The sequence below is a fragment of the Alligator mississippiensis genome, chromosome 6 (genome assembly GCF_030867095.1).
Source record: "Alligator mississippiensis isolate rAllMis1 chromosome 6, rAllMis1, whole genome shotgun sequence".
NCBI classification, from domain to species: domain Eukaryota; kingdom Metazoa; phylum Chordata; order Crocodylia; family Alligatoridae; genus Alligator; species Alligator mississippiensis.
In genome coordinates, this window is record NC_081829.1 from 9,002,837 (window position 1) to 9,028,315 (window position 25,479).

The 25,479-nt window shown below is 45.9% G+C and overlaps 2 protein-coding genes across 4 annotated transcripts in view; both read left to right on the forward strand.

Annotated features, from left to right (window-relative positions):
• LOC106736731 (protein argonaute-1) overlaps window positions 1–14,830 on the forward strand; it is a 46,627-nt gene extending 31,797 nt beyond the window's left edge. Inside the window, exons 15-19 of one of the 3 annotated variants that reach the window (XM_006269876.4) lie at window positions 5,223–5,417; window positions 6,471–6,605; window positions 7,762–7,863; window positions 8,882–9,081; window positions 10,056–14,830. In XM_006269876.4, coding sequence (XP_006269938.1) covers window positions 5,223–5,417; window positions 6,471–6,605; window positions 7,762–7,863; window positions 8,882–9,081; window positions 10,056–10,164 — 741 coding nt within the window. In that variant the 3' untranslated portion in view covers window positions 10,165–14,830. Of the gene's footprint in view, window positions 1–5,222; window positions 5,418–6,470; window positions 6,606–7,761; window positions 7,864–8,881; window positions 9,082–10,055 lie in introns of those variants that run through there. The other 2 variants (XM_019488253.2, XM_059729613.1) reach the window with 2 other exon arrangements.
• A 7,463-nt stretch (window positions 14,831–22,293) lies between these two features.
• LOC102577396 (protein argonaute-3) overlaps window positions 22,294–25,479 on the forward strand; it is a 64,571-nt gene continuing 61,385 nt past the window's right edge. Inside the window, exon 1 of the mRNA XM_006269877.4 lies at window positions 22,294–22,522. Coding sequence (XP_006269939.3) covers window positions 22,504–22,522 — 19 coding nt within the window. The 5' untranslated portion in view covers window positions 22,294–22,503. The remainder of the gene's footprint in view (window positions 22,523–25,479) is intronic.

Below are 25,479 nucleotides of genomic sequence, written 5' to 3' on the forward strand. Positions count from 1 at the left end.
ATTGGATGTAGGGGGGCAAGTCTCACTTTCCTTGGACTGGGGTTTACCCAAATACAGCAACGCAGGGAATCTCGGAGCTACTAGGCTGCGCTTACCACTGACGCCCTTGCAGCCAAGCGAGGATTGTCCCTGGAGTGCTGGCTCCAGCCCTCTGAGCTTCCCCAGGGCTGCAGGTGCTGGGTTGATTTCTCCTCTGTAGAAGCCAGGAAGTTGGAGGGGGCTTGAGGAGTGAATTCTGGCAGCCACCAGCAGATGGGGCCTGAGCGACATGCAACAGGGACCCATGTAAAACCCCAGTGCTCTGTTGAAAGCCTCAGGCTGACGCTCCCTCTGCTGTAGCCTGGGCCAAGGGGGAAGTATTGCCTGTGTGCTGACAAGAGCTGCTTGTAGGCGTGATGGAAGCACTCACCTGTGCTGTTGAGGACCACTGTGGACCTCTGTGCTTTTGCTGAGGCGTGCGTAGGCGAGTGATGTGTTCTGTGGCTCAGATGCTGGTACAAGACCTCTCCAGTTTTGGGGTGTGATGAGTGCTGCTGTTAACCACCAAGTGGCAAATTCTTGCTCTTAGCTGGATCTGAGGTCAGGGGCAGTGCACCTTGCCCATCCTTTGATCCAGTAGCCTAGTGTTTGCAGTTTGGTTTACTGCTAGACCGTTAGAATTGATCTAGCTTTATGCAGATCTCGCAGAGTGAGGTCTCCGGGTATTTCCCGAGCTGGCTTTTTATTGGGAGTACCTCGCTGTTTTGTGTTTGACATGCAGAGCCCACTTCTGCCTGGGAAAGGGATCTGTGTGGGTAAGCCCTTTGTGGCAGGGAGTTTGTCCCATTGATTGCCTTGTCCATGAAACGGCCTGGTCCTGTGACCAGATGGAAAAACATCTGCTACTAAATCCCTAGGACTGTTTATTGTGCACCTGGGCTCTCCTTGGAGACCTGCTGTTCAGGTGTGAGCCAGGCCAGACCCTGTATCTTGTGGGGAAAGATATCAACTTAAGCTGCAGCCAAGTGGGAAGACTGTTCTTGCGCAGGGGGAGTAGAAAGCATGTTGTACTGCTCCCACATGCCCATGACCCAGGGTATTAAAGCGCCTAGAACGAAGCTTGACCTTGAACACAACCAGAACACGAGTGCCTTTTCTGCTGTGCTGGATACCTTTGCTAGGCTGAGGCACTAGAGTGCAAGGGGATGGTGATGGGGTAGCCTGACTGTATGGCAGCTTATAACTCGCTTGGGATTTTAACATGATACCATGTGTTTTGTCCAACTTAAGGAAGATATTGGGGCCTGGCAGGAGCAATAAAGCATGTTAGCAGAGTCCTTATTAAACCCTGAGCGTCACAGGATTCACAGCACAAGTTTTCCTGGGCATGCACACACATTGTCTGAGTAGTTACTCCTCAGTCTGAAGGGGGCAGGGAGTGCTGTGGGCTTCTCCTCTGTGGGTGAGACAAGTGCAGCCTGTCTGACCTGGGTGTTTTATGGCTTTTGCAGTTACTGACAACATCTTTCGAGTGGTTTTGTTTTCCACTCGAAAGACTGAGGAACCTCTTAAGAAATGCTTCCTGCAAATGTACTTCTAGGGGGAGAGTTTGCCAGTGAAATATGCCTCAAAATTTAAATGAAACTTCAATGAGATTTTGCAAAACCTTAAAGGCAATGAAAATGTGTCTGCAGTAGAGATGAATCCCAGTGAAAACTTTTGTGTGTCGATTCACCGTGCTTTTCTGGTGGTGTGTATAGCCCTGGCATGGCAGCATTAGGGGCCGGGGAGTTCAGCTGTGCTGGTTTTGCCTTCGTAGGTGGATTGGGGCAGGAGGAACAGCCTCAGCAATCTTTTGACTTGTAACAGCATATGAGGTATTAATGAAGTAGGTAAAAAATGCCATTTGATTAAGCACCTGATAGAGTTTTTAGCTGAAGCAGCAGGGGAGCTCTAGTTTGTGGCTTAATCCCAAATTTAGTGCCCTTTTGAAATCAGCAGGATTTTTGTGTCTCACTTCAGGGAGGCCAGGATTTGGGTTGTAGAGAACTAGCTACTTACACGTGTGTTATTTTAAATACCTTGCATTCATGCTCTTTGCTATGTGCAGAGGGAAGACAGTCTGGACCAATTCCCAACCTTGCCAGCCCTGAGCATTTGGAAGCCATGAGTCAGGGCCCCAATTAAGTCATGAGATCTTAAATATAAACTTGGGGCTCTTTATTTGTTCTTGGGTTTTTGCATGAATGACCTGTGCCCCTGGCGGTTGGGGGTGCATGGCAGTGGCAGGAGCACAGCAGCAGGAAGCGAGGGGCTCCCGCAGATGCCGCCAGCACTGTTGGCGGTGGGGGTGGCGAGCGCCAACCAGGAGTCGGCGACCACCTACAGGCACTGCTGGCAGTGGTGGCGGTAGCCAGTGGGGATTGCTGACCACCCACAAACGCCAGCGGGGTGGCGAGCAGTGACTGCCCGCAGGCACCGCTGACAGTGTTGGTGGCGCATTTTTGAAGGGGGTGCATTACCCTCATGCACCCTCTACCCATTGCCCCTGGATGTTTGAGCTTTTGGGGGCCATGTTTCCAAGCCTCTCCACCACCCAAACTACTAGGGACTTAACTTTTTATTTAAAATGAAAGATTTGATTCTTGTGTCGCCATGTGATCCCTGGGCGCTGGGACCAAGCATCATTTTTGTGATATTTTTTTAATCTCAAGTTTTGGCAACATCATTCAGGCAGTGCCTCAAACCTGGAGTAGGCTGGTGCAGTGGGACAGCATGACCTCCAAAGCTTACTGAAATGGTGAGAAATGCTCTTTTAACATTACCAGTCAGGCCCTTAAAGAGCAGAATGTAAATGTAAGGAGAAACTCAGAGGCATGGTAGACAGTCTGGGTGTTGCTGACATGTAATACAATCCCAGAGGATTTAGTCTCCTGTGCTGGATGTGCAGTAACAGTACTTTGCTCTTTCATAGCACTGTGCCTCAAGCACCCTGGGGAGGCAGCTCTCATCCCTGCTTCAGAGACCTCTCCCAGAGTGGCATATTCCTTATACTTGGCACACTGGTATCCTTGTTTCCTAGTAGGAAAAAAAATGAGGCTCACTGCAACTTGTCCAGCATCATCAAGGCAGAGAGTGACAGATCTGAGGCTGGAACCCAGGAGTCCTGGCCTCTGGTTCTGCTGCTAAAGATGCCTTTTGACAGCATTGAATCTATTTCAGTTTACAGAAGCTTTCTAAAAGGGAGCACAGACAGACGGGCAGGCTTTCGCTACACATGCTGCCTGGAATCCACTCTCCTCGGATAACCCCATCTGCTACAATTAGAGTTCTCTCTTGGCTGGAAGGGGAGGAGAACCTACCCCTTTGGAGGAGCTCCGAAGGTTCCTCTGATTTTGGCTGTTTCAGACAGGAGTTGGGGTGGTAGGCCCAAGACCAACTGGGCCCTCGCAGGGAACGAATATGCTACTCGCAGCTTCTCTCCCTTTTACTAGTTGTGCTCCGGCTCAGAGTGCCTCTCCAGTACAGCATTGTAGCACTGTCTACAGTTGTCTGGAACTGTGAACATCTCTCCAACAGCAGCTTCTTGGCAGTGGCCACTCCAACTGCTGACCTGTACCTGAGGCAGCCATGGGGCCGTGAAGAGGGGAAGTTGGCTCTTCAGCTGGGAAGTGATGATATGGAAGCTGCTTGCTCCTGATGGGTGGAAGAAATATTCCAGTTCATCCATGGACACGACTTGCCACCATGTCCCTTTCTGAACCCCAGGGCAGCTTTGTTCCATAGTGTCTGGTGACTCATGTTGTTCTTCGCACAGCATCACAGCTGAGCAAGGCTGCTCGGGCCTCCTTGCCCCTGACCCTTCCAGGCTTTGCTTTAAGAGTATGGTCTCGCTGAATTCCCCATGGCTTCCAAGGGCCCATGAAGGAGGACTGCTGTCTAGCAACCACAAGAAGCATGGGGCTACTCTACCCTCGGCCTTTCCTTAGGAACGTGAAGAGTAGTGGGGGCAGATGTCCCAGTTTCCCAGGCACCACACTTCTCTGTTTGCCTAGTTTTGTTCAGGACAGTTTGTCAATGGGGAGCAGAACTGGGGGTGAACTGCAGCTGGCAGAGGTTTTACTTTTTAATTTGCCAAGTAATAGTTGCCTGCTGGGTGGAAGTGTTTCTTGCTCTTTCCTACGTGGCTTAAATACTGCCATGTGGTATGGATACCTAGGGATGAGCTGAGGTGAGAACCTAGCTAAAGGAAAGCACTGAGACATATATTAAACAGGCATTTAAGCATGGACAGCTGCAGCAGCTTTGCATAAAAAATACAGGTCTGTGTTGTCTGGACGTAACTCTCCTGTTGGCTCAGTGGTATAATAATAATCAGTCTGGTATAGCTCCTTCCATCTGTGAAACTCCAAGCCCCTTACAGAAGCACGTGACATCCCAAACGTGGTGCAACAGAGGTGGTGCTTCTGTTAGCCTACAGTGGCATGGACAAGAGCAGCCGTTCATGATTTCTTGGCTGCACGTAGCAAGGGTGATAGAGTGGGGAAGGAAGAGATGAGGGTGGCAGCAACGATGTTGCCAATTTAGCATTACATGTTGGTGGTTCTTTGTTTTTTTGGGGGGAGGGGGCATGGCGGTTGTTGCTGATGCATTAAAAAGGAAGGTGAATGGAAGGACGAGTACTTTAGATGTATTTGTAGACGGGCAATATGGGAACTGATCAACACTGTTCCATGCTTACTTATATTAATACCACTTCAGAGCCCTCTGCAGTGCTGTCATGACCCACATGTCTGCAACAAGGAAGTGACTTTTTTAGCCAGTCCAAAATCACCCTGGGGTTGGCAGAGCTTGGGGTGGAGGGTCTAGATCTCCTGTGTCCTAGTCCCACGCTGTCCCACAGGCGGTAATGCCTCTAAAGAAAATAGGTGCTTTGCAGTCCTGCCCTGTGGCAAAAGGGAGGGAGGCAGCAGTGACCTGGCTGTCCCAGTAGTGCCACGCAAGCCAGCAAGGAGGAGACGGCAGCAGTTAGCATTTCCTTTTGGACCTTGATTCTCTGCAGTCCCTGCTTTTTTCATCCTGCATCTCCTGAGCTCTTTGAGAAGAAAGGGGCATGGTGCTTCAGCTAAGAGGCTTGGTTGTTGATGTCCCTGTTTGCAGCTGCGCAGCAAAACTAATCTGTCACGCTTTGCCATTTCTTCTGTAACTCCTGAGCATGGCCCATTTCCTTTCTGTCACTATAGGTTGTGGGCAGCATGGATGCCCACCCGAGCCGTTACTGTGCCACGGTGCGTGTGCAGCGACCACGACAGGAGATTATCGAGGACTTGTCATACATGGTGAGGGAACTTCTTATCCAGTTCTACAAGTCCACCCGCTTCAAGCCCACCAGGATCATCTTCTATCGGGACGGGGTTCCCGAGGGGCAGCTCCCACAGGTAAGGAACCCATTGGCCTTCTGCTGTGCCTTGCTCACACGTGGTCAGAGGAGGTAAGATCAAGGATCCAAAACCACCTCCCTTGGATGTTTGAGCTTACAGTTGGCTCTGTTACGTGTGCAGTGTAACTCTTGAATGCAGGGAATGGCAGAGGTAATTCTCTGGGCTAGAGCTAGCCATAATATTGAGTCACTTTCTTACCAGCACCTCTGTTCAGGTTGCAATCAAAAAAGCTTCTTCGTGCAATCCCCAGGGGAGGCAAGCAGCCTGGGTAGCTTTTCAGAGAAGAACAAACACAGGTTGGGCTGAAACTGGGCAAGTGGCTTTGGGCCACGCAAAGATGGATTTACTTTGACACCCCAGGTGCAAAGAACTTCCCTGTTTAGCTGCTACCAGCAGCTCCCCACCAGAAGGCACCTGTGGGTCTGACCATGCCTTCTTTCTTTGGTCTCCATAGCAAATGGTCCTCAGTGATGGGTCACATCTGCCAGAAGGGGAGGGATCTGCATCTGCCTCTTCCCATCTGGCACATCCTTTTCTAGAGGTAGCAAATGCTGCCAGGTGCACTGGGGCCTGAGACCACCTCTGAGCATAGGCGCTGTGATGGGAACACGAGAACTGTGCTGCCCATGCATGGGGGTGGCTCCGCAACTGATGGCTGAACTACAGTGGAAACATCCTGAGACTGGGTTTGAAAAATGAGACCTGGAAGTGCCCTGGTAGTTGTCAGCGTGGTGGTTAACAGCTTAAAATGTTTGCTTTTAAGAGGAGGGGAAATCATCATGAAATAGCTGTACTTCTTCATGCACATGATGAGGAGTTTGTGATACTTATCTGCTACAGTGTACTTGGTTGTAAGGCAGCACAGTTTCTAGATCCAACTGCATTTAGAGAAACCTAGCACACTAGAAGCCAGCCCAATAGTGTATGGTACATGTACAGCTGTCTCCCTGTTTGACTGGCTCAAACAGTGTCTGGGTATGGTGAGGGGGACAACACAGACCCTCCGGTAAAGAGGCAGTGCACTCTCATTCAGTCCACTGTTGTCTCTAGATTCTTCACTACGAGCTTCTGGCAATCCGGGATGCCTGCATCAAACTGGAAAAGGATTATCAGCCTGGCATCACCTACATAGTTGTCCAGAAACGGCACCACACCCGCCTTTTCTGTGCAGACAAGAACGAGAGGGTGAGAGCTTCCAAATGTGTGGGTAGGAGGGTGTTTAATCTTGGGGTCTGGGGGATTTGACTGGTCTTCCAGGAGAGGCCCCTGGCCTACCTGAGTAGCATATGTAGTGCCAGCAAATGGAAGCAATCCTTTCAGGGATGAGATCATGTACAGCAGAGATCTCACTGCCTGTTGTGCTAGCTTGAGAAATCCAGGCAGTTGCTGGCTTGTATTTTGCATTCCTAAGCAGTGTTTAAATGGCACCCGTGAGACTGAAAATACAAGCGTTTCTCTACCTGGGAAATTGCATGGAGAATTAGGGGGGAGGCAGCTTGGGGAGTAGGGGTAGTGTGTAAGCACAGCTTTTTGAGCAGAGCGTGTGCGTGTGTGCACCAGTTTCTTTTCTTGGTTCTCAGATCCACCACATGCTGTGGTGCCTGGGTTCTGAACCCGGCCACTTGGGGTGATACCCAGTGTGCTGCCGTTGCACCCAACTTGTTGGCCAGATCCATCCTAGCACTGGCCCCATTTGAGGGCACATATGTAACCTTGGAAGTAAGGGCTTAATCGGCCTTGGAGTCAGAAGCAGCGCGGTTGTGTCCATGGCACAGGTGCATGAACCCAGTGAAAACGCTCTGTAGGTGGGCTTGAATTTTTTACTACTTTAAAGGCCATTTTTCTGTAATACAAATATTGGCACTTTGACTCTGCCCACCCCACTTCACCTTCTGATTTACTATCGCTTTGTGGCATTCTTCTCCCCATAGCCACCTCAATGACAGCAGAGACCCCCAGCCAGTCTGCTTGTCTCTCTTGTTCCTGTCTGAAGGGCCAGAGTTTCTCCCATTTCCCACTCAGATATTTAGGGAAGCACCAGGCAGGGAGGGTTGCAGACACCCCTGAAGAGCAAGTACTCCATGTGTGACTGCTACAGGAAATGTCTTCTCTCTGTGGCCTTCTTCAAAGGAGTGGACCCCGCAGCTGAGGCGTATATGGCTCTGTAACTGAACTGAGCAGTTGCACTGTGGACTTGAAGGCTTAGAGTTCCTTTTTTGGTACAAAGCAAGGTGATCTTTGCCTGTGGGATTCTCTACAAAGGAGGGGGCGAGGTGTACAGCACTGCAGCCAAGGCAACCAGACAATGGAGTGCTTGCGTCTCTGTTATTAATCTCTGCAGATTGGCAAGAGTGGCAACATCCCGGCAGGAACAACTGTGGATACCAACATCACCCACCCATTTGAATTCGACTTCTACCTTTGCAGTCATGCAGGCATTCAGGTACTGTGTCCCATAGCTCTCCGGGGTGAAGCTGTCCAGCTTCTTTCCCTTGTTGCTGGAAGTTGCAGGGGGTGTTGGTGTGCCTCCTTCCCAGAGTTTTGGCCAGAATCCAGTGTGGGGAGCTCTGCATAGGTTCCTGTAGTTCCATTTGAGTGCAGTGTTTGTTCTTTCTTCTTCCTCTGAATGACTGAGCAGCATTGCTCACTGTCAGGAGGGATCTGGAAATCTTTCCCTTGTATTGATTCTTAGCACAGAGCTATCATCAGTTGGTTCCACAGCTGTTGAGAGGGCTGAGGCTTTCCAGAAACTGCCCTGGCAGATGTGGGCAACAGCATCTTATCTGATTTGCAGCTGCTTCCTGCATTTAGACTTCCTCTCTTACTCCAAGGACAGCAGGGCACTAGCCTCGTTAATGAGCTGTAGGCAGCTCCTGGGCAAGCGCAATATGTGATGTGGTACCATGGGCAGGGTCAGGAGCTCATTGCTGCCCAATCACCGGCATAGCAACAGTGGACAGGGGCTGGACTGAGCAGCTGCTTTTAATAATGGCTTACATGCAGCCTCCCTTATCCAGCAACTTGAAAGCACTTCTGCCTTGCATTGCTCCTGACCTGAACTCTTGACTTAACAGAGCAAATAGTACAGGTGGGAGAGGAATGTAAGAGACAAGTTAGCTGAGTTGCTTGGTCGGATGCTCTCTGTCTTGGGGAAAGAAGGACTCCTCTGTCAGGACTCCTGCTCCAGCCCCTGGATCACACAGCTTCCTGCTCTGCATAATCTTGCAAAGAGAGAGGACTTGTATTGGGCCACCTGCTTCCTCAAGTGCCTTGTAGCCCATTCATGTGCAACAAGCATTTTCCCATGCCACCTTCATCTCCTGTGCAGAGCTTTTGCTGATCCCCATTTTGATCGGGTGGGCAGGGGAGGAGCAGGTCACCGAGGTTTTCCCACCTGCCTGCTGCTGGCTCTGACCATAAGACAAGCTGGTGGCACCTTCAACGCATCCCCTCCTCCCCAGGGTACGAGCAGACCTTCCCATTACTACGTCCTCTGGGATGACAACCGGTTTACAGCGGATGAGCTGCAGATCCTCACGTACCAGCTCTGTCACACCTATGTGCGGTGCACCCGCTCTGTCTCCATCCCAGCACCAGCATACTATGCCCGGTTAGTGGCATTCAGGGCACGATACCACCTCGTGGACAAAGAGCATGACAGGTGAGCGAGGGTCTGGGTGTGGAAAGAATCTCGGAGCTGCAGTGTCTGTCTGTCTGGCATTGGCTAAGGGCAGGCAGAGAGCAAGGTGAGAGAGAGAAGATGGGTGGTGTGTGTTCATGCCCTGTTGCTCTGGTGCAGGCAACAGCAAGCCTTGGGGTCTGAAAGCCTATCCTGGAACCTGGCTGAGCTAGTTTTTACAGGAAACCCCTTTCTCTTGCCAGACTCAGAGGAATGATTTTTTACTGGCTGTTTTTTGTCCAAGAGGCATAATGCAGAATTCTCTGGCCAGGTGTTAAGTCGTCCTCTCTTTCTTCCCCCTAGTTCTGGGCTGCTGTAGGGATTGGAGTGGCCCTAAACAATTTTAATGAGCTGTGGGGATCCGGCTAGGTTCCATCCACCTCCCTGGGGCACCTGTAGGCTGCAGCACTGCTCAGGATCTCCGCAGTACTCTGTGCTGGGGTCCTGCCTTTTGACTTGCTGGCAGCTGGCCCCTGTCCTGGAGCAGCAAAGGGGTTTTTGGAAGCTGGCTTTGCAGTACTTGTGCTGTGTGGAGGAGGGAGTCCTTTGTTGCCGCCACTGCCATCATGACTCCTTGCTGGTGTGCTTGCCTACTTTGGATCAATGGGCAAGGGTGGTGCAATTTTTTCACTGATGCCTGACCCCAGGCACTGACTCCAGCCCTTTCTGCTGTGTGGGACCTAGAGGCTTCCTAGCCTATGTGATGACTGAGAGGGGTGATGGGACTCCAGGTCCTGCACAGTGGATATGCCGTTTCCATGCCCACTGCTTACTACTTTGATCTTAGTAGGTTTGGTCACGCTACCCACTGCAGCTGTTTGTGGTACTCCCCAGTGCTCTCCTGTGCTGACGTGGTCACTGTTGTGTGTGGCGCTGCCCCTAGCACAGTAGGCCCCGATCTCTGATGGGCCCTGTAGATGCATGTATTAATCATGGTGTGTTTTTTGCACTTTCAGTGGCGAGGGCAGCCATATATCCGGACAGAGCAACGGGCGAGATCCCCAGGCCCTGGCAAAGGCTGTACAGGTTCATCAGGACACTTTACGTACCATGTACTTTGCTTGAAAGCCTAACTTTTTTTTACCTCACTCAAGAAAGCTTTCAGATTTGTAGGAGCCATACAAAAACGGAAGCATTGGGACACCTTGTTTTTTTCCAGTAAGAAATCACTGCAGGGCAGGCAGCGTCGATTCAGGCAGGAGACCAACACCACACGTGGAGAGAGAAATCAGACACCTTGGTAATATTGGAAGAGACTGAAATTTTTTTTTGTCTTGTTTTGTTGTTGGTTTTTGTTCTTTGTTTTTTAATTTTTCTGGCTTTGCAAATTTTAACCTGACCAAACCAATGAAGGCGTTTTAAGGAAGGGATAGAACTTCCCACAAAACGGAAGCAGGTTTTCATTTTAAAATGCAATACTATAGACTTCTGACTGTGAAATAGTGGGATTGGTCCTCCATTGCCAGCCAGACGCTGGTAGGTATTTTTTGCGGGGGTTGGGGGGAGGGATTTTTAGAGCCTTAAACAGAAGACTAGATTTATAAAACTAATATTTTAGGATACCAGATGCTTTAATGGGTTGAGGAGAAGAAAAAAATAACTAGTTTATAGGAAAATTCTAACACTAACATTTCCCCCCCCAAAATAATTTCCCCCCATATAACGTAAGGCACCCTAGCACTTAGCTCAGAACTGATGAAAATTGTCTTCCTTGTGTTAAAAGCTAGTTAGCTGCTGCCATTTGAAGCAACAGTCACAGACTTTTCCGTGGGTGAGTGCCTTACTATGATGCTGCAAAATTTCAATGTTTTTATCTTGTAAGGAAAAAAAATAGTAATCTTGTCTTGGTGATGGTCCATATTTCCATCCGAAGGAGTTGATTTTATGTTCATAGAGTTACAGTTTTGTTATATCACAACCTCATGATGGTTAAACTCCATTGAAAGATGTGCACTTTCATATAGGACAAGTTTAATAGCTGCTGACCCGTTTTTTTTGTTTCCAGTGTACTACTTTGTTATTTAAAACTCCATTTCTGACAAATGGGGGCATCTTCATCCCATGAAGACAGAAATCTCCATATTGATATTTTTTTTTTCTGAATTTCTATAATGATGGACACTGGGATTTTTTTACTAAACATTATTTTTATACGATACTGAGTCTGTTGCCAAAATACACAAGTCATTAACATTCTCAGAGTTTACATCACTGCACTTCCTGAGACTTTGTATATTCATGCCAGAGATTTATAGTACTTCCTGTCCAATGAGTGTAATGCAAACTGCAGTCTGTGCAGCCTTGGGGTATTCTTTTTTTAATGCTCTTGTGTATCTTCCTTTTGTCATGTGCATCCATCACATGCCATTGTGGGCAGTCTGCGCTCTCAACTACTATATGCCCCAACTCCAGCATGTTCAAAGTGTCTTGGTAGCTTCTGCTGCTAGGGTTTTGCTGCTTTTTGTATCACAATGTTACTGATTTTTGTGCATGGGGTTTTTAATCTGAAACAATGCCAGATTGTTCATTAGTCCAAAAAATGAAATGCATATTACTATCACGGGGAAATTCCTATTGATTTGTGTTCTTATGGGGGGGGCGGGGGAAGGAACCTGGTTTGTGTGTGGGTTTTTTTGTTTTGTTTTCCCCCCCCCCCCAGCAGTAACAACTGCTTTTCAAACTCATTTTGCTGTATTGACCATTCAGCATGGCAAGGCTATGGTAGCAGTGACTACTTGGCTATATCAGATGGGCAGGCTATCAGTTTTTAATATTAAAGCATGCACTAAAACCTTTCAGCAAGAGAAGGAACTTTTTTACACTGTTATCGGACTGACAGGGGGAGCAGTTCTGTTCATCATTTTCCTGCCAGAGTGAATGAATTTTTAAAGTCTAACATAGACACTGCCCTCTGCCAGTACACATTACGATAAGCACACGGTTTTTTCATAACTTGGACGTTGAGACTTGCCTTGCTAAGACCAGCTTGAGATCACGTTGACCCATCACTCTGTTCTGATACCAGTAACTTCACTGTACTCTTTTTTTTCTTTTGGGGCAACATGTTTGTGAAGAAGTAAGACACCAATATGCTATGCAATCCAAGCGCTGAGCTCACCGATGCCACGTTGTCTGAAGATTCGAAACATAGCTCAGTTGTACTCCTCAAGCCTACAGTGTTGGATCACATTCTCCTTTGCACCTTGTGTGCAACTCCACTGCTGTATATCTGCAAGGTGCCAGAGGAAGGAAGACAGGAACTCTTCTTCCTCAGTAGGGTAGCCAGCTTTGGGGGAGGGAGGGGGATGTTAGAGAGTAGGGAATGCATTAACACTAAGTGTCAACAAGAGAAGCCTACATTCCTTTACACAAGTGCCTGCATAGTGACACACATTCAGCACCTCTTCACTCCATCCTCCACACTCCAGCACGTACCCATAGATAGCAGGGTTGATCCCCCAGCAGGGTTGAACCCACCCATTTTGACATAAAGAACTCTTCATTAAGGATACCGTTTGAGTTTGTCGCATGTTCTCCGCACCTTTTGCTTAGGTCAAGGTTTCTGTCATAAATCAGTTTGTTCACCAGCATTAAAACTGAAAGCACCTGGCTGCTCTTTTGTAGCCAAGGGCCCAGGCTTTCGGTTTGTATTTTTTTCACGTTTTTAGTTGGGTCTAGAACTCCAACGTATCTTTTAGAAGCTATGGCATAGCATACGCCATTTTTAACCATTTGAAGTGAGATAGCGTGGGCATTTACAGAAACAACCTGTTGCTCTGTAACAATTTCTTTTTAACTTTGAGACTTGAAATGTAAAATGGACCTTAAGATTTGCACTCCTTCGAAAGGTGGCTGTTCATAGAGACCTATGAATGAAGACTCACTGATGTAGCACCTAGTTTTAACAGCAATTTATAACTACACAAAAGCTTCACAGCTCCTGAAACGCTCAACTGAAAGCTTGCAGATCCTGTTCTGCCCTTATTTCACCCCGTGTGTGCTGGGTTTTCCATTTTTGAACCAATACAAATGCCAAATTCTAGAGCTGCTGTGCCCTCAACCATGTTTCCATTTTGGAGAAGTTAACGGCTGTTTTGTATAATGGACTATGCACTGTACCTTCCACATGGCTTTGGCATTCTGTATTTCTGCCCTTTTGTTGTCTGAAATGCAAACGAATAACTGCATGTTGTGGTGCTGTGCGTTTTTTAACTACCCATAGCCGATAGATGTGTAATCCATATGCCTATTACAATTGATAGTTGGACGCAAGGCCCACGTAAGCATCTTAAATGACTCCTGAGTCTGTACGTTCTGAAAATGCACGTGTCCCTCTTACAATTGGAAACATTGCCAAGTGCATGCAGTTCATTTCTGTCAGTTGTTTAATGCTGCTTGCTGACCTCATGCTCATGTCTGAACAACAAGGGGTGCTTGAGGGCAGAACATACCTCTCAAAAGAACCTAAGGAGGGCACAGGGTGTTCTGGGATGTGCAACACTTGATTAAGTGTTCAGGATCGCATCACAAAAGGGTTTTCTTGGAAAATGAGTACAAGTAAACAAATACGTTTCTTTTGGGAGGGGAAGCTAGACAGCAGAACAGCAATAAAATTTAAAAAAAAAGTGGAATTCATATCTTGTGTGTGGTTTGCACTTCAATAGTTGTGAAAGAAAACTGACGGGGATTCCAGTGCTTTTGTGTTCAATTTTTAACCCCTTTTGTACCTCCTTTATACAAGCAAGTGTTGAACTGTACATAGGATGTTCACAAGACACTCAGTTTGGTTTTGTGTTGCTTGTGAGGTTTTTTTTTGTTGGTTTTTTTTTTTGCTAGCTTGAACTTTGTATGGTCCATTTGTTAAATAGATATGAACAGTTGATGTACAGTACTTATTAAACAAGCAGCAGCACAAAACTTATTTTATAAAGAAAATAATGGCTTATATTTTAAAGGTTGAATATCAATTTTTTTGTATGAGTGGAATTTAAGATTGGTAAAGAGCAATGAAATTCTTGGATTAGGCCGAAAAGAAAATACTGTAAGATCATAAACACCTCTTTATTAAAAAAAAAAAAAAAAAAGGTTTGGATTAAAAAGTTCCAGAACGTTGTATTTAAACTTGCTTTATTGCATTTGTGCATTTTTTTGCCTTGGTTCTGACTTTTATGTTTGCAGTTTTTGACTTTGCAGTCCCAAGTGTCTGTGTTCCTGTAACTGTTGGCAGAAGACCTAATAAATAAAAGCAGTGTTAATATATTGGGGTGACCCTCCTGAGTGAGATTCTGCGGGAGAACCACCTAGAGGGAGGTGGGGAGGAACACACCCAATGCAAGAAAATATAACGTAAAGGATTTGGATACCAGCCGTCAAGTCTTTTGCTTGTAGCTGGATTGCATCAGATACTGCAGGGGTTCCAAATCTCCTTGGTTTCCAGCCTATTCCAATTTCATGAGAGGAAAATATTGCAGCGAATGAGTAGCTTGCTTAAAATCTATCGGAACATGGTAACTAATCCAAGCGTCTTAAAAGTAAACCTTCTGCAGGAAACGAAAAAAGGGTACACATCACTAGAAAGGCAACTCTGTTGTCCCTGTAGTTTGATTCGGCCTGTGATCTCCAATGTCCTTTCGTTTTGTTGCTTTTTTTTATGGTTGTCAGATAGTGACTGTACAGGGAAATGCATGTGCTGTACATTTGGTACGACTTGAATTAAAAATCTGACTCAGAAGTTTGATACAATGTATTTTTTCCCTTGTACAGGGAGTTTCCCTGTGTGTGACTTCCAAAAAAAATCATTTCCTGCCTGAAAGTGGATTTTCTTTTTAATTGCCAAATTAACAATGCAGTCTGTATCAACGCCTCTTTTTGAGCAAACGGGGTTTTGAGTCGAGGGGAGACTGTCAGTACATATAGCTCAGAAGGCAGAAACTGCATGGCTTGAGCATGTGCTGTGGTTTGTCATGAGGTTATTGGTGCCAGGATGAGCCAAGGACTGTGTTCAGTCTTCCTTTTTGATTTGGGGGCTTACCTGGATCCTGGCCCCATGTTGTTTAATATTTGGCACGTTCCTTTTTAAGAATTCTTCATCCTTTCAGCGGCCTGGAGAAAAACGTATTGGAGGATCTAATGCAGGGGCGGGCAATTATTTTGGGTAGAGGGCCGCTTACTGAGTTTTGGCAAGCCATCAAGGGCCACATGACAGGCAGCCCAGGGCAGATAACTATTAATTTTCTAAATTTTTTTAGGGGCCCCGCGGACCAGATAAAATGGCCTAGTGGGCTGCATCCGGCCCCCGGGCCGCATTTTGCCCACCCCTGATCTAATGAGAGGTGGCTTGCCATCTCTAATGACTGACTTGGCTCTTATTTGAGATTTGTCTTCTAAATAAATATTGACGTAACTTTCTCAAACAATTATTTAAGGAGAGATTGGTAATTGTGGCTTGTTGAGTAAAGCTAAGCAATCGCTGCTTTAGTAAGTGTTTGCTGATGGGTACACAGTCCGTTTCCTGTTAATTGACTCGAGACGTAACATGGAGAACTCTTGTGTTACGGTGGATTTCCAGGTGGATGTCTCTGAAAGATCTGTACAAATTTGTGCTGCTGTTTTTATGTGTTGCACCAGTTCCAACAAGCCATGGTCTGTGGTGGGATTATCTTGAAATTTCAAAGGGACTGTTCATATGGCCATGTATTTGATCATCAAGCTGGGTCCAGGAATGGTGCTGGATAGCTGACTCTAATGTAGCGAAAAATGGAGTCTGTTTGAAGTGTCGGCCTGGCATCTGTTGTGTTTTAAGCCCTGTGCTCCTGACCTGCCTTCTGGATTTAACAGGAAGCAAGATTTCAGGTGCGTGTGTATACATATGCACATGAATCAAGTTAAGGGTAATTGCGCACTTGTTTCCCTAAGTAGCGATAGAATTAAGAAACAGTGATTTTGGCTGAAACATGGAATATTGCATTGGTCCGTAATGAAGGTTTGGGGATTGAGGTTGCAAACCCATATTTCTAGAGTTTTACAACAACAATGATAGTACTGCATGGGTCCTGATAGGGCCCTGCTTTTAGCAGGCGTCCAAGCAGGATACTCGGTTCTATCAAATACAACGATGAATTGCATTTGTGGAATTCAATTAGGTTTTAATAGAATCCCCAGGCTCAACAGATGTGTATAATATAACTTGTTGCACAGAGTCCACAAAATACGGTCATTAAATGTAAGTAGTTCTTGGCCAGTGGTACTTTCCTTTCATAAAAGAAGAACAAAGTGTCTCTTGCTCAGGATGGCCTTAACCATTTTAAATATCCAAGCTGTATGTGGTTTTGCACAAGAGACAGCTTTTATGGAGAACAAGGAGATAACAATCCAATTTGGCTTCAAGCATGTCCTTTTTCTCATGTGAATGAAAATGAGCCTTAGAAATGTATAACCATCAGCCAGATTAACAAATAGCCTCCCTGAGAAAAATGCTCTTTACAACAAAGCCGGTTACAACAAGGCTGTGGAACCTAAGGGGTTGCATGCCATTGAAGTGTGGGTAGGCTCCTGGGGCCACTGCTGTTGTGTACCTAACACTCCCCAGCGGGGTTGAACCTATCCATACCGTTAGCACAAAATGTTAACTCTAATGACAAGGCCTCTTAGGACTGCAGGTAGGGAAATATTGTTAATGGTTGCAGTTTATTACGAATTTTCATGTTTTAAATTAGATCGTAAGTGACTCCCTCTTCTGATTTTAAGTGGTTTTACTTGCAGACTTGATCATCGAGCTGGGTCCAGGAGTGGTCACCCTTAGTACTATGAGCAAATCCTAGATTGTATGAGAGCACCAACTGACCCCTTTCCCCCCACCAGTATGACTTTGTTCTCTCTGGTGTGAAAGGCAGAGCTGGCAGGACCAAAGCAAGGTAGAGCTGAGGCTTGTCCCAATATTGTTGTAAAGCTGATTTCCTACCCAAAATTAAGTTTACAAGAAGGAAAATGCAGGTAATGACACAACTCCTGCTGCCTGAAACAGCCGTGGAAAATCTAAAGTCTGTGTAGTGGCACCCACTTCGCTTCGCCTCGTTCTGCCTCTGCTCTATTGAGTGATGGCGTTCCTGTACCAGCTCCAGAGCTTTAAGGTGTGTGTTCAGTAGCCTTGAACATAGGATGCTAAAAATAGTGCCAAAGGGGTGGTAAAGGGCCAAATTCCTTCAAGAGTTTAGATAGTGAATGGGAGCCTTTATTCTCCAGCATCTCATAGCACTTAGGTAAGTTGTTCAAGAAATGTTCCATGAAAAACGAGCGTACCCAAAAGGCTGGAGTTAATTTGTCATTCCCAGAGCATGTTTTCTTTTTTGGCCATCAGGCCACGTGATGTAGGCTAAAGCTGTCTTGCAGCTCATGTTTAATTTGGGAGAGGGTGACTATGTGTATGGTACAGCTTAACTACTGTCTGGGGTGTTATTTGTAACTTGGAGCAGAAGGACCCAGCTGCATCTGCAGCCTCCTGCAGTGTGTGTGTGTGTGAGGTCCAGCCTTGGTAATGTGGACTTATGGTATAAGCCAGGAGTTAGTAAATCATTGTCTGTTCAGCTCGGACTGGTAGAGGACATCTGCATGCTGGTTTGGGGGTCTGGGAGTTAGGAGTAGTGATGTCTGAGCCTGACTGTGCCTGCCCTTCCAGCTCTCACTATGATGGAAATCTCCTTTGCTAATATTACACATCAAATTCCCCATCTCCCCTATAATTAATCCTCACTGAGATACCCAGTTGTCACTGAATGGCCCACCCCTACTTTTATTTACAGCTGGGTAAAACTTTCTGACTGTCCATTCCCTATGGGTTACCTATCATAGCAAAAAGTTCAGGGTGTTGGCAGTGGCACTTAATTATCGTAGCCTGGCATATGCTAGGGGACTTCACCTCTGTAAACTAGACACTGTGCAGTGTGTGTCTTGGAGTTGAACAACTTATTTATCCAGACAGCTCTGTGCCATTCTATTACTACCCTTTATTGTGTCCCTGTTTCTGTTCCCAAGAGTTTTCCACTCACTCATCCGCTAGTAGAATATTTATATATTTTCCTCCTTCCTTCCCTCGTCCAGAGAGAGATTAGAAATGTGTGCAGCCCAGCTACAGGAGTACCACTGAGAAGTTAGTGCTTTCCATGTGTCACTGCAGACAGATCTGGTGCAAAATGCACTAATTCTGAGCTGCCTTTACACCAGTTGAAGTGCTCCACTGCAAGTACTTTCCCATGTATAGCAAGAGGTATTTGAAGTGCTTTCAGTGGTGAAAATCTTTAGTGTAGACAAGCCGTTTAATTTGAACTCCAAGCTCTTCAGTGTGGAATGACTTGTCCAGATTTGGGCTGGATTGGCACTGGGGTAACAAAAGAACACAGCCTGGGGACCTGGAACAGCAGCAGAACAGCAACAGCTCCGTTCCTCGCAGACAATGTGTGCGTTTTCACAAGTCTGTCTAGGATTAAGAAAAAAGCACTCAATCAGTTATCCACTGGCTCTTGGGTGCAAATTAAAACCTTGCCTTTGAGGTCAGTAAAAGGACTAAAGTACTGTTGCTCTTTGATTGTGATGTATAATGCCATTTACTTACAATCCCACTTCTTTAGAAGGCATGAGCTCCCCCTCTAATCTGCCTTGGGTTGGACATCTACCATAAACCACAGGCAGCTGTGGTTTAGTCTGCAGGAACATTATGTCCTGCTCTGATACTGTGCTGCCTGTCGGAAAACGTTTTTCTTGCTTCTGTGTAGAGGCAGGCTTTAGTCTAACTGTTTTTTCCCTTATTGATGTGTGTGGGAATATATCATGAGTGAGGGTTTAACCATCTTTCCCCCTTCCAAACCAGAAAGGCCTTATCTCTACTACACATCTTCAACAGCAATCAGTTCTTTCATTCCCCAGCTTCTATATAAATGTAAGTACCAATCAAGCTATTAATTTCCCTGTCAATTTGGGGTTTACTCTGCATCTCCCTGACTAACTTTCAGTGCAGTAAGAATCACATGCAGTCTGTCTCTCAGATATCACCATGCTTGGCAGTGGAGTACCAGCTTCAAGTCCAAAAACAGCAGTTGGCTTTTGTATGTGTGCGTGCATGCATAGAAAGAAATTCTCAGAAACTTTCCCTGTTGCTCTGCACTAAATAACTGAGCAAATTGGGCAGCTGGTTCCAGGCTCACTAACAGCATTTTCTAGGGATGGCGGTATAGGACTGTACATTTGGCATAGCTAATCCTGGCAGGAGGGCAATAGTAATACGGTGCAGAGAAGGGAACATAAAAATGACTGTTAATTTCCACCCTGCAGCCTACATTGCTTAACAGCCTTAGTTGGATCCTTTTTGCCCCTTGCTGCTTTAAAAAAAAAAAATGTTTTATTCTGCAAACTACTCTAAGGGCCCTTTATTTTCTTCATGGTCAGCTCTGTAAAATTCTGAAGCAGTTTATACTGACTGCTTTTAATAGTTGAACTGTAATACAGCTTTCCTCGCCAACCACGGTTTTGAGTATCCACACTTAATATTCTGTATACCATTTTGGCTACCACAGTATGCAGTTTTGAGTAACCACGGTTTTCCATGGCTGTGCATCAGCCCACCACCTGCCATTTTCCACCTACGCCTTTTGTCTTGCCAACCACAGGAACTTTCAGGAACCTAACCCCAGCGGTCAGCGAGGGAAACCTGTACTGGATTGTGGATAAGCACATCACCCTTCTAAGGGAATAATAAAATGCCTTTCTGATAGTACATCCCATCCTGTCAGGTTCCATCATTGATCAACTGAACTACAGAGTGAACTTTTATGTGGGCATCACTTCATCCATTCCTGTAAGACAGATGCATTCAGTAACCTGTGTATGCTCTGGGGAGCTTTAGTTTATTTCCTCTTGGGTTTTAGCTCACTTTTTCTTTTTACAGGGAATACAGGTACTAATTTTAAAGACAAATTTATCTTTTGCTACTAACATGCCTGCAGCTATTAAATATAATACCCATTTGAAAACACGGAGCTACTGCATCTCAACCAGTGCACCTGGCATGAATCTGAAAAAGAATCATAAAGACCAATCAAAAGTACAAGTGACTGATGTCTTCATCAACATGCAAAGAGTAAATGGAGAACAAAAAGCAAAGGTGGGTGTTTAACAGTTCTTTTGCTGTGTGACTGGCTCCCCTGACTGACAGAGTACAGGAAATGCAATAAAGTTGCATGAATTAATTTAGCCTCAAGGTTCTCTTCCAGCTTGTTTCTGTCACCTCTTGTGAACCACTTGACTCATTTCCAGGTCATAATTTCTCCCCACCAAACACACACAGCCTTTGCTGCTGCTTTTATATTTAAATTTCCTATTTTGGGAGTTGTTTTCATTGTATAAGATGTTTAAGTTAACTTGCCTAGATTTTATTTTTTGTGTCTCCTTTGTTCCTGTGAGTTCACTGCTTGCTTGTTTGCCTCTCCCAGCACTGCCCCTCTCCCCTCGCTTTCTCCCCTACCTTGCTCTTTGCATTCTGATTTCTCTTCCCTTATATTTTGCTTTCTACACATCCTTTCACAGCATCTGATGAAGTGAACTTCAGCTCGCAAAAGCTTGTGCGTTTGCGCTCTAATCTTTCGCTCTCCCTGGGGTGGGGAGAGTATATAAACTCTTTCTTTCTCTCCCTCTCCCTCTTTCTTTCTCTATATATGTATAATTTTCTCTATACATTACCTCTTTCATTCTCCTCTCCCTATCTCTCATATTATCTCTAATTTCTCTCTCTTATTCTCTCAACAGATATAGAGTATATATGTGTGTGTATTATATATTCTCTAGTCATCTCTCTCAACATATACATATGTTGAAGATGCTAGTGTTGTGTGTGTGTGTGTGTATTCTCTACTTTGAGATATATCATCTCTATGCACATATGTTGAAAGATAATGTGTGTGTTGAAATAATTATATATACTGTGTGTGTGTGTGTGTGTATGTATGTATGTGTGTGTGTGTATATGTATATATATATATATATATAATCTCCTATGTAATCTCTCTCTAGCTAGCTAGATATCTCTATCTCTACATGTAATTTCTCTCTACATAGAATATACATAGACACACTATACTCTATATTCACCTCTCAACATATATGTAGAGAAGTATGTATATATTTGCTCCCTCTCTCTCTCTCTCATGTGTGTGTGTAGGTATATATACACATCTCTCAACATATACATCTGTGTGCATATGTATAACATCCTTTATCTAAAAAAATCGATATATACACACGTGTGTGTGTGTATGTATATGTATATAATGGAGAGAGATATGTATACATAGAGAATTATGTTCAGAGAGAATATAAACTAAAAAAAATATATGTAATCTCTACATATAATCATCTCAACAGATATTTATATAGAGAATATATTCTATTCGCTATACATATAGTTCCTATATTCAATCTCAATATTTATATACTCTATGTAAGTATATATTCTTTCTCTATAGTCTCTATTTGTGTGTATATATAATCTCTACATATCTCAAATATGTATGTTGAGAGGAGATGATAGACATGGTGTCTGTATGCATACAGACGATTTCTCTGTGTAATGTGTGTGTGTGTGTGTATAAATATTGGATCCTCTCAAGATTATAGAGAAAATGTATATTGTTTATAATCTCTCTACATATAGAAAATCTCTCTGCGTGTGCACACACCTCTCTACACGTGTGTGATTATATGGATATGGAGAGAGAGAGAGAGAGTGCATATATTCTCTTTATACATATAATTTCTGTATATGTTGAGAAGAGAGATATTCTCAGCATTTATCTTCACATACGTCTTGAGATATAATGTTGAAAAGAGAGATGTAGGAACTATACGCTGTCTCTATGCATACATATATTACCTCTCTCAACATCTATATTGGATTGTGTCTCTATAGAGATTATAGAGGAAAATAAGTGCGTGTGTGTATAAAATCTCTAAATTGTTTCCCTACTTCCTCCCTCTGGCTCCGCCTAGCAACGGTTGCCCGGGCAACCTCGCCCCAGTTCCGGCCCCGCCTCCTTCCGCGCGTTCGCCGGAAGCTGTTCGCCGGAAGTGACCGCGACCGGCGTGTGGGCGGGGGTGGAACTTCCGGCGGTTGGTGCGCGCGGGGCGGCGCGGCCGACGGGGGCAGCGCGCGCCGGGGGCTGGCGGCGGCCACGCAGCGTCCGCCTCGGGGGGTGCCCGTCACGCTCCCGCTCGCCTCTCGCGCCGCCGGGCCCGGCTGAGGGCGGGCCGCCGCCCCCCGTCGCCCAGCCTCGCGCCCCGTCCGGCCGGCCGGACCCGGCGCCGTCGGGAGAGGCGGGAGCCGGCCCCTGCAGCGCGAGGGAGGCCGCCCCAGCTCCATGAATGGAAATCGGCAGCGCAGGTGAGCGCCGGGCCGGGCCCCTCGCGCTGGGGACACGTCCGCGGGCCCCTGGGAGCCCGTTGGCCAAGGCTGGAGTTGCCTCGAGCCCGTGTAGCGCTGGGCGGCGGGGACCCCGGCCCCACGTCCACACCCAGGGTCGTGGGAGCCCCGTGCCGGGACAGAGGGGCGTTCATCGGATGCCCCCGTGGCCCTCGCTGCTGTTTGGGGAGTGGGACCCCGGGTAGGGGGCTTTGCTCTCCGCCGAAACGGGCTCTCCGGTACCTCTCTACCATGGGGAAACTGAGGTTTGTACAGACCGGGTCGAAAGCAAGTCTCCCGCGGTGACTTCGAAGCACTCGGTAGATGTGCGAGTGCCCGTTAAAAAAATGCCTCGGGTCCCTGCCGACGGCTTCTCGGTGGATCAGTTTGGTCTCCGTTTCCGTCCGGCGCTGGCCAGCCCCCGAACCCGAGCGGTCGGAAACTAGAAAATATTCGGTTCTGTGCCATTGAGCCGTCTGATCTCTGCAGAGGAGTGTAAACAGAACGGTTTCCCCTTCCATCACCCATACAATATATGTGTGTGTGTGTGTACGTGTGTGTGCACAGACACATACACAACTAGCATCTTCAGATGATGGTATCTGACAAGTGGAAGCTCCGTCCTTGGAGATCGTTAAGACCCGGCTGGACAAAGCCGTGGCCGGGATGGTCCTGCTCTGAACAGGGCATTGGACTAGATGTGACCTCCCGAGGTCCACTCCCATCCAACCTCTTGTTTTAGTTATTGTTGTGAGAATTGGAAGCAGTCTCTGTAAAACTGATGGTTGTGAATTAAAGAACTGCCTATTAGCAGTTCTTATATCAAACCGATGCGGCCCATAGCTGTTAAGTAACTGATGGACTGTAGAATTCTTTAAAGCTCCGTCTAACGGTAGCCCAGCCTTGGGGCATAGTTGCAGAGATGATCAACCAATATAATCAAAACTGTTTTAATTACGAGTTATAGGGAGCCATATGTATTCAGTATTTTTCTAAAGAGGGAAAAAAAGTAAAGGTCTGTTTGTATTAAATTACTTTTGCTTCTGGTTTGTTTTGTTTTATCTTTTATTTTGTCTACTGCACAAGAGATTTGGGTTAAATTAGCAGTCTGATCAGGAGTTTTCACTAGCCCGTTTATCTTGAAATGCGGTGCTTATGACTTATAATAGTATGTGGATACTCCCCTGGTCTGAGATTCTTAAGAAAGGAGCTGTCTTAATATATCAAAGGAGATTACTTCAGTGCAGTAAGATGGAAAGTCAGCAGGAGAGTTTGTTTCCCCTTTGCTCATTCAGCGACATATTAGGGAGTTGAAGAACAAATGGAACTTCAGGAATTTTAGACTTGCAGTTTTCTTAGCTTCCAAAACATGTCAACACATGGTAAAAACATGAAAACTAAGCTGAAAGATTCAGTGTAAACAAACATGTACAGGCACACTTATGATTGATGGAGGGAGTTAAATTAATGCTGAATTTGGTCCTGGAAACATTAATCCGGATTACAGAAGCTATACTTTTCTTTAGTAAGAGATATGCCTGAACCAAAGCCATTTTAGGAGTTGCAGTGATCTGGTTTCATACTATTAACTTTGAATACCAATATTCTGAGAGTGTACGTGTGTGTGTAAAAATCCTAGCTGGCTTCTAACTGCTTGTAACCCATGTAGGACGCATTGCATCAACAATGTCTAACTTTGGTGGAATCTGGCCTGTGTGGCTTTTTGAAGGCTGGATGTGACCGCCCTCTGTGAGAGCCATTGTGTGGATGTTGCTTTGGAACTTGGGCCAAATGCCTCCCTCCCCCCTGCCACCTATTTGAGTCACTAGCAGTGACCAAAGACCCCAAATACAAGTGATGATCATATTCACCCTTTAGGGTCCAGAGTCATGTGGGCAGCAAGTTAAATCTCTTGTGGGCTGTATTTGACCCATGAACTGCCACTTGAACAGCTCTGTGTTACATTACATCATTGGTAGGGCATTGGCAGCGCCCACATCCTCCTGTTTTACCTGTGACAATTTAGGGCGTTCTTGGTAGGAGTTTTGTGACCGGTTGATTTGTATGTAATAGTATAGACCAAATACTTGGATGATTTAGAAAGGGATGATCCTGCCTTGAGCAGGGGCTTGAACTCCTGAGGTCCCTTCCAGCTCTATTGTTCTGTAAACACAGCTCCCCTTTCTTCAGAATGGGATAATTTGCAGGTAGAATAGATAATGGAAACGCCCACTTCACGCAAGACCTTTGGCTTTCAGTCTGAGTATGCTGTTCTACCATCCAAAATAATTTAGCCGTGTTTCACCTCAGGCTGTTTTTCAGAGGTGGTTATGCTTATTCTATATAAATGTTCTCAGAGGATGATTTACTCAGTTGAATTCAAGGTCAGTATGAACTTTTAATCAATTTTTTAAGCTAAATGAGGTTTCTGTTAGTTCTTCAATCACACCAGTTCATCTCTTGCAAGACTATTACTATATTTGCTTGTAGCAAATGGTACAGTTAAGGTAGATAGTGCTAGCTGAGACTGCAAAGACATTACAGTCCATTTGATGACATTTGTTAGTCTGTTGCTGTGTTCCCCATACATGCTTCCAAATCTAGTCAACATTGGACAGGCCCAACTGAATAAGGGTGTCTGTGGCTCCAGGGATAGAAAAGAGACCTCAGTTTCAAGCACCTTTTTAGTAGCTCATAAACCAAAGTAGCAGCTGATAGTGCTGCTTAATGTCTGCCAGCATAGTGCTATTGTCTTATCTGTGCCCATAGAGCTGAACAAATTGATACCTGAATTTCTTATCCACCAGGCAGAGTAATAAGGGTGGGATGTAAGTGGAATTGTGAGGAGGGGATATGGTGGGGGGCAGACAACTCGAGATACCTGGCATGGGGTGGAGCAGGGGACTCGAGAAGTATAGATGTTACCTTAGGAGTAAGCA